The sequence below is a fragment of the Monodon monoceros genome, unplaced genomic scaffold (genome assembly GCF_005190385.1).
Source record: "Monodon monoceros isolate NGI ecotype Baffin Bay Population unplaced genomic scaffold, NGI_Narwhal_1 Super_Scaffold_20, whole genome shotgun sequence".
Taxonomy (NCBI): domain Eukaryota; kingdom Metazoa; phylum Chordata; class Mammalia; order Artiodactyla; family Monodontidae; genus Monodon; species Monodon monoceros.
Genome location: NW_021703777.1, coordinates 54,004,398 through 54,013,615, shown reverse-complemented (window position 1 = coordinate 54,013,615; position 9,218 = coordinate 54,004,398). Strand labels below are relative to the sequence as shown.

At 35.1% G+C, this 9,218-nt stretch overlaps 1 protein-coding gene across 2 annotated transcripts; it reads left to right on the top strand.

The window, feature by feature from the left end:
• The first annotated feature begins 6,989 nt into the window (after window positions 1–6,989).
• LOC114903002 (60S ribosomal protein L15-like) lies at window positions 6,990–7,621 on the top strand. Of its 2 annotated transcripts, XM_029235799.1 has the most exons (2): window positions 6,990–7,365; window positions 7,465–7,621. In XM_029235799.1, exons 1-2 carry the CDS (start codon window positions 7,006–7,008, stop codon window positions 7,618–7,620), a joined length of 516 nt encoding a protein of 171 aa, XP_029091632.1. In that variant the 5' UTR covers window positions 6,990–7,005; the 3' UTR covers window position 7,621. The 2 variants fall into 2 exon arrangements, with proteins under 2 accessions (XP_029091632.1, XP_029091631.1); XM_029235798.1 differs by having other exon boundaries at window positions 6,990–7,621.
• Window positions 7,622–9,218: the final 1,597 nt, after the last annotated feature.

The following is a 9,218-nucleotide window of genomic DNA, read 5'->3' as shown; positions in this document are numbered from 1 at the left end:
ATAAAGCAGAAAATTGGTGAATAGAACCACAACAAAATTAAGAATTTAATGTTTAATAAAGATTACGAGATACAAACAAAAAGAAGACAAATTAGATAAGATATTCTCAATGTTTGTAACTAACAGAGCAGTTAAAGGAACTTCTGAAAATTCACACAACATGGAGCTGGACAAGAAGAACCTCAGAGAACTAATGGGCAAAAATATGAACAGAAATCCACAGAGAGGGACAACCAAAAGGCAAATAAGATGGTCAAACTCATTAAAATTAGAGAAATGCAAACAGAAGCAGCAATGGAATATAACTTTCCTCCCAGAAATTTGGCAAAAATAAAACATCTAATAACATAAGTATAGGCAGATAAGTGGGCATTCAGGAATCTTCATACACTAAAGGTGTAAGTGATGATTGATACATTCTCATTCTAGGGAGTAATCCAGCAATATTTAGTCAAATTAGATAAACACGTACTCTTTGTTTCAGATGTCCTTGTCCTGGTTATATATGCCAAGGAAATTCCTACACAAATCCGTAGAGACAAATTTAATGATGTTCACACACACTGTTTGAGTTAGTGGGGTTTTGAAGGCGATCTGGGTGACCCTCTTGGGGAAATAGATAAGTAAATATGTTGGATGCAAGCTAAAGAATGTAAGTTATATAAACTATATATAATTATATATATATATTTCACAAAAACACATAGAAATAAAAAAGAATATACATTTAAAAAATCAGAATGATTCCCTAAGTGGAACTGAAAAATGGAAAAGACTGGGAATATATTCATAAAGCCATATTGCATAATGCTGCTATATTGTCAAGAACTCCGAGTATTAAACTTAATTCTCTGTACCTGAAATTTTCTCTCCTTTATCTAGCTAACTATAGTTTAGAACATTTTCTAAATATAAATTAATGAGAGAATTTCTAAAGAATATCTGATATTTTTGATATATTTGTATATATTTGATATATGTGACAGCATAAAGATTTATAAACTGTCAGAAAAAAATGACAAACTGAAAACAATCTTTGCAATAAATATAGCAGATGTAGATTTAACTGCATTGATATCTAAGTTTTTATATATGTAAGTTTTTACATATCAATAAATAAGTACAGTTTCTCTCAAATGCATGTAAGACATTAATAGCCTATCCACATACAATAAATATAAATGCCAATAAACAGATTAACAATATCCAATCTCATTCAAAGCTGTGCAAATTAAAAAGCAGTGTGGTATTTTGCACTCAGCAATAAAGATATAAATTTCTATGATACTCAGTGCTTGCTAGATGATAGTGAAACAAATTAACTAATAAACCATATGCAAGTTGTGGAATGGCTAATATCAAGCATAAATATCTAAAAGATCCTATGATGAGCAAAAATGAAGGAGATCAAGAGCTGTGACATGAAATTTCGTCAAATGGAAACCAGAAAAAAAAGAAAATAAAAGAGTTCTCATCTCTCTGTAAGTAAATAAAGAGGTTTGTTGAATAAACATTTTAAAAGTGAAGAGTCAAGATTTCTAAAATGAGCAGTCTCCAGTTATTCCTCATGTCTGTTCACATGCTAACTGAGGAAGTTTCCGGGAGCTGTGTCCTACAAAAAAAAAAGGCTTATATGGAGTACAAAGCCTCTGCAAAAAAAGCTTACAGGTAAAGAGATGTCCAACTCATAAAGGGCTCATATAATCAAATATTAAAAATTTGAGGGATATCTAATGAATTGGCAAAATGCTGACAATACATGAAGTTAAAATATAGGCATTAAAACAAAAACAAATAAAACCATTTCATTATTTTCCTATTTATTTGCTTGTGTATTCATACCAAATATTAAGTCATTATCTATGAGTGGTAGGCTGATATGCAATTTTTGGGTCTTTGCTAATTTCTTTAGTTTGAAAGTTTTCAACCATGCAAATATATTTAAGAAAACATTTTAAGAAAAGTCTGCTCACAAAAGCCCGTGAAATGAAGAACACAGTCAAACTTGAGTGCTGTTAGTTGACTTGTGTTCCAAATTTGGAGTGTCCAGTTCCCACTGGACACTGGTGGTGGAGATTAAGTGGCCTGGGGAGGATCTCTGGAAACCAGAATTTGTGAAATGAAGATTGGACTTGGGGAACAAGGGCAATGCTTATGTTTATAAACCATCTGAGAACAAAAACCTTTTTAAATTAAAAAAAAAATTGAAAAAACTTTTCTTTACAAAAAAAAATTGTCAATGCATTTCTTTTTAATTTGTGGTTTTAAAATGTTATAAAAGAGGACTATAGTATCTTGGGACATTAAAAGTAAGACATGCACCAAAGTTTTGCTAATAAGGCACAAGAGTAGTGAGTGACAGGCAATTTCAAAACCAAAATGATTACATTTTTTCACATAGTTCTCATAGCTTCACCACTGTCACATTTTCAGAGAAGCACCTAATTTTTAGAGTTCCTGCCAGCTTCCTGCATTTTGCTTTATTTCACCTGACAAAACTAGTATTTACCTGAAGTGTTAGGAACAGTTTCACAGTAGTAATTAAGGAAATGTAATGAACAGAGGTTGGTGGCAAAACACTTTATTACTGATTCTTGTCATGTCTTTTCATTATATATTCAGCTTATAAGCTTAGAATATTATTGGCATTTATGAATTGAATAGGATCTCTAATAAAAATCACAATGCTTAGTAATATCTCATAAACAAAATTCATTGTATTTTTCAATGAAAACCATTCCTTAATTGTGAAAATCCCAAACCTGAATTCAGTACTTTAAATATCATCAAGTAGTAACATTTTCTTTTAAGTCATTTCCCTGCTTTCTTCAAGTTAACGTCAGGAAACTTTTTGCTACCTGTTATTTCACCTTCCTTTCTCTCTCTCTTCCTATGTGTATATATATATACATATATATGTATATATGTGTATATATATAGTCACATATATGTATATATGTGTGTATATATGTGTGTATATATATATATCACAGTCTATATTTGCATAACAACACTGCCAATAATCAGAAATGGGGAAAATGAGAATATATGGTAAATGGTTAGCTAAATTGAAATCATCAAGTGTGGATGAGACATATACTGAAAGATACCTTATACCATACTATAATGGAAAACCTGAATTTAGTAAAAACCACAGAAATCGTAATACATTTTATCTGAGTACTTTGTCAAGTATGCATCTTTTGTGAACCTCAGTATCTTCCTGAATAGCAGGTTTAATGGTAATAATGAACATATCTCAGGATTGTTTTGGAGATTCAGAAAGGAAAAGAGATAGAACATATATAGGATATAATCTATAAAGTTGTACTGAATAAATTACATTGATCTGATTGTGTATAATAATATCCTAAATGGTGTCTCTACCTCTGGTCTTGCTACCCAGTATTACCCCCACTATATACTCCCCTCTGAACTTCTGGTGCTAAATAAAATATCTATGTCTTATATATCTATGTGTCTCCCTACACTGCCCAAGGTAATACTTTTCACATAGTATAGCCATAAAGATGTGTTATTTAAATCTCAAAAAATTATGTTAGATAAATTTATTGTTTGTTGTATGTTCAGACATACCTAGAGAGGTTTTGCTTCTCTACTGTCATGTCTTATTGTGTTCACGCAATAATTATTTTTTTCCACTGGCATTTAGAAAGTGTAATTAATTGAAGTAAATAGTTACAAAGCAAAAGTCAGTACTGACAGCTGCATTTTTAAAACGCTGTTGAATCAGTGTCATCTCCACATTTATCTGAAGTCAAAGTGCTGACAAACTGTTATTAAATACACTTATGTATTCTAACTTTTTTTAAAGTACAATTGTATTTTCTCATCTCTCCTAGCTGCTTTGTTTTCTCCTACTACCTCTACCTTGAGTCAGTTAAGGATGGCCATGTTTCACTCAGCATTAAAGGATATACACAGACTTAGCTTAATAAATACCAAGTTGAAACCTGACAGGAATCATCTGTGCCCCTCTCCAGATTGATGGACCCTTTCCAGGAAGCTTTAATGTGCACATAAAATGTCATCTCTCTGAAATAATTTGCAGAAGATTAGTTCCATGGTGATTCAATTTGATAAGAATGGGTATTAAGAACTACCTCAGTGGACTTACTTGTACGAATCTGTCTTATTGGTCATTTCCATAAAGATCACTGAAGTGTAGATGATAAACCAGCAGGAGGAATAGCTCTCGAACCACCAGCCCCCAACCATCCCGACCTGCCAGCCTTCTGGTTGCTGAATATTTTCAGTTTGCTTAATACATATCTCTGTTACATTTATGACCCAGGATTCAAACATGCGGCTATCACTGCTGGCCTCTGGGTCTCAAATTATAGCACCTGAATACCAATTGTCTTCATCATATTTTATTTGTTTTTAAATGAGAGACCTGTACTATTATTTGTCATCTTAAAACTTACAAGCTGGAGGGAAATGTCAAAGTAGAAAATATTTTTGCCTGTCAATGGTGGAATCCTGGATAATGTTTCTGTTTTGTTTCATTATTTTGTTAAATTTTCTTTACTTTTCAAATTCACTGGTCATCAGGAAAAAAATATAAAGTGAAACATATTTAAAATGATGAATGAATATTAATATATCAGCCAAACACGTCATTTAAAATACCCAGAAATAATAAAACAAGGAATTCTCTCCAACCTAGAAAAGATCCACTGTCATTTTAGTTGAGACTATGAGTGTCATCAAACTATCAATCTTAATATATGAGAAAAAGTGTTAAGCAAGCAGACACATAAAGAATGTTTACACGTAAAGACACATAAAGAATATTTATCACAGTGTAGTAGCTTTTACGAACAGGATCCAAGGATCAAAGAGTAGCTTTTCAAATAACACTTAATGATTATTTTGTGAAGTTTTTGTTAACCATTTGTTTTCACCTTCTAAAGTCTTTGGAAAGAGGCTCACATTTCGTCCATTTTGCCCTTTTTCACTTCCTTATTTCTTCCCTTTGTGCTTAAAAAGACTAGTTCATATTCTTAAGACATTTACTTTTTTTTGCAACACTACTCTCTTCAAATGTTTTCCTACTTAAATGCTAAGGAATACATTGAAATAGATTCTATAAAATCAGATAAACTGAACTACAAAATGAAGCCTTTAATATGTCAGTATCTAAAATAAGAAAATGATTTTTAATACTAAACTTAAAAAAGGATATGATTAACGTTTACACAAACCTGATGGGAATGAGTACTGTGATGATGATCTTAGGTGAAAATATCGCAAAGCCAGATATCCACATACCTGTGCAGCTGAAAGCTACATAAAAGGACGAACCTGTTTTTAATTTGTGTTTACTCATTATCTTCCTAAGTATATACAGTAGAGTTAGTGCCCGAGTGTTTTGGGATTTCTCTACTAAATTTCTTACAAGAGGCCGGCAAAGTCCAACTTTTTCCAAGTGGTACTTACACTACAGCCTTAATACTTGCCCTGACCCTCTGACCACCCTCACTGTTGCAGGGAAGAGCCATTGTTGTTTCATGCTGCACTGTCCACCTCTGGGCAGCACTGCTGCTGCTGCTACTAATGGTGTGTTGCCATCTCTCTCTCAGTACCACCAACACTTCAACTAGGTTCATGTATGCCCTTCTGCGGTGTTCCACACCTCAGTGTACTAGGCACATATCTGGTACATTGAAGCCAGAAGCTAATGATTATTTATCTTTTCTTTAATACTTTGGTAAAGGTACTTTTACCCCTCACCCCAATTCTACCAAATTTTTGGTAAAACCACTGCTGTAGATTTAAATTACAGATTACTTTTTTCTTCCTAGTAACTACACATAAGTTCATGAGGAGGGCTGGTGAAGGATTCGAGTGACAAACCACATAGCACTAAAAACCACATAGCATTTCTTCTCTCCAAGCCTAACACTCTTATGGAGTCAAGTTTAATCCCACCAAATTCATCTTTACTTAAAACATTAATAAAACAATTTGTGCCAAACACTATCCTAAATACTTTATAACATTAACCTATTTAATTCTTATTCCAAATCTAAGAATCAGGTACTCTTATTAGCCACATTTCACTGATGAGAAAACCGCAGCAGAGAAAGGTTAACTTGTTCTAGGTAACACAACTAATAAAAGAAAGATTCAAGCTTCAAACCCACGCATGCTGGCTCCAGCTCTGTGCTCTTAACTGCTCCATATTAAGGCAGGCTGCCTCTCTCTTCACGGAAAGCAACTCAGTATCTCATGTAAATATACAGCCGGTAAACCTGATCTACATTCCATGTTAGTCTGAAACTGCAGCCCCCTACGGAGACATCATGCCCTTGAACTGACTTCAGTCATACGAAATTGACCACATATATTCATCAATGCTTATCTTTTTGTTTCAAAGCGTAGGTGATTGCTCAGATGCATATTATCATCTTTTTCCTTTTATTTCTGAACATTCCTCTTCTAATTGTATTATCTTGTTTTTGTTCAATGCTAGGCAGGTAGCATAGAATAGAATTTAAGAACATGGATTTTGCAGCCAGGCTATCTGAGTATGAATCCAGACTAACACTTTTTGTGTGACCTTAGGCAATTTACTTACCCTTTTTGTGGCTCAGTTTTCCCATATGTAAAATAGGAATAATAATAGAACTTACTTTTTAGGGTTAATATGTTAATTAAATTATTTTAAAGTGTGTAAAACACCCAAACAGTCCCTAGCATGTGGTAAGCATTAGGACAGTGTATGCGCTGTATAAAACTTGTATAGTCTGCTACCGTTTTTTATGCTGTTAGTTTGATCTTTGCTAATTATTGAACAATTATTATTCATACTTTTTTGTAATTCTAGAGGTGCACAGTTTATTCCCTAAGTCTCATAAGTATAATAAAACAACAACAGACTACCTATTAAACCCGTTTACTCATACATTGTTGAGAAGAAGCCGGTTAAAAGGTAAAGACTTGCCTTTCCCTTTGGCGGCAGCCATCAGGTGAGCCGAGATGGGCGCTTACAAGTACATCCAGGAGCTGTGGAGGAAGAAGCAGTCGGACGTGATGCGCTTTCTGCTCAGGGTGCGCTGCTGGCAGTACCGCCAGCTCTCGGCGCTGCACCGGGCCCCGCGCCCCACCCGGCCCGACAAGGCGCGCGGGCTGGGCTACAAGGCCAAGAAAGGTTATGTGATATATCGCGTTCGCGTGCGCCGCGGTGGCCGCAAACGCCCGGTCCCGAAGGGCGCCACCTGCGGCAAGCCCGTCCACGATGGCGTCAACCAGCTCAAGATTGGCCGGAGCCTTAAGTCTGTTGCTGAGGAGCGAGCGGGGCGCCACTGTGGGGCCCTGAGGATTCTGAATTCTTACTGGGTGGGTGAAGATTCTACGTACAAATTTTTTGAGGTTTTCCTCATTGATCCCTTCCATAAAGCTATTAGAAGAAACCCTGACACCCAGTGGATCACCAAGCCAGTCCACAAGCACAGGGAGATGCGGGGTCTGACGTCTGCCGGCAGGAAGAGCCGCGGCCTCGGCAAGGGCCACAAGTTCCACCACACGATCGGTGGTTCTCGCCGCGCAGCCTGGAGAAGGCGCAATACTCTCCAGCTCCACCGCTACCGCTAATATAAGTAATGTTTGTAAAATCCTTACCTAATAAACAGTTTAGGACATCCACGTCTGCTTAAAAGTGTTTTTTAATCTGTTAAAACTAGTTGTCTGCAGATTGCTTCATTGAATACATTGTCAAATTCTGAAAGTTGAAGTGCAATAATGTTTGAAGATTTTAAGTGATGGTGTGTCTTGTTTCTAATAAGGGAAAAATGCCTTTGTTTTTTGCTTTATTAGGCAGTTGATATGTCCGTGTTTAAAATGCTGTCTGGTAACAATAGGTGTAAAATTCTGTAAAAGAGGAGCGCAGAAACTAGCCATGTAGATTTGTTGGTGCATGTGATGAAACCTACAGCTTTATTGGGGTGATGCAATGCTCTGCTGGTTTACTCTAAAGTGGCTGTTTTATGGAATTTGGCAAGGAAAAACTTTAAATTGGGTTTTCCTTGGAAATGTGAAGGATGTCGTGATCCTTTATCATGATCATAATGCCGAAAAATAAAGTTGACTAGGGCCCATGTTTTTAGACTTAATTTGCTACTCCATATATGTAACTGCTGCTGCCAAAAGGCAGAAAGTAAAGGAATGCCACCATTTTTTAAGAGAATTAAATAAACCTGTTGCAAGATGTTTCTCTTACAAATTGAAACAAATCCTGGTTAACCTAAATTAAATTGCCTTGACCTCGATGGTACCACTGAAGTTCCCATAAAAGGTGGGAGCTCCTGGTTCAATCCCGTGACTCTGATCTGTAGAATACTTAACTTCATGCAAAATAGTCATGGTATTTACACTAGTGTATATTGAAAGTGATGGAAATTGAACATTGGGTAAATGAGGAGGGAGTTTTTAACCCTAAGGTTTGTAAGCTAGTGATGCTACGATTGGGAAATTGCTGTTCATAAGGTCCCTTTCAAGTGTGGGAGGATAGAAGGGGCTTGGGTCAAATTTTTAAATGTTTTATTTTTAGTATTAGTTTGTGACCCATTATGAAATCTAAGCCACCTTGGGGAAAATTGGGTTGGTTTTATTTAAAAGTAACATTGCTAAGTCTAATCAGTGTTATCTTGGGTCAAGCCACTTTATCCATTCCCATAAGGCTACTAAGAAGAGTCGTGTAGTTGGTGTCAATACAAGTTCAGTTGGTTTCCGGAAAAAAAAAAAGGTAAAGACTTAAAAACTGGAATATAACACAATTTTTTCTGGGTTGGTGATAGCTCTAATTCTGTGTAATTCCACCCAGACTTTAGATTTCTTTCTAATTATATGGGAAGCACACCACTAAATTACAAATATTTCTGAGAGTAAAATACCAATGAGATATTGGAAATTTTGATGGACTTTTTAAACTTTTTGGCTAAAGCACACATAGACAAAGAATCAAACATATTTAAATATTCCAAAAAAAATATTTCATGGCTCATATTTCCATGCATTTTAGCCACTTAACATATAATTGGTTGACTTTTGAAACGACAGGCCAAATCATTTATACTTTTTTCATAGCATATGTAAACATTGGTATAGAACATTTAATTTCTCATGGAGATATTATTGAGTGGTATTTTAAAACTCTGATAAAGTAATAGGATTTGATCACATGTTATTACTAA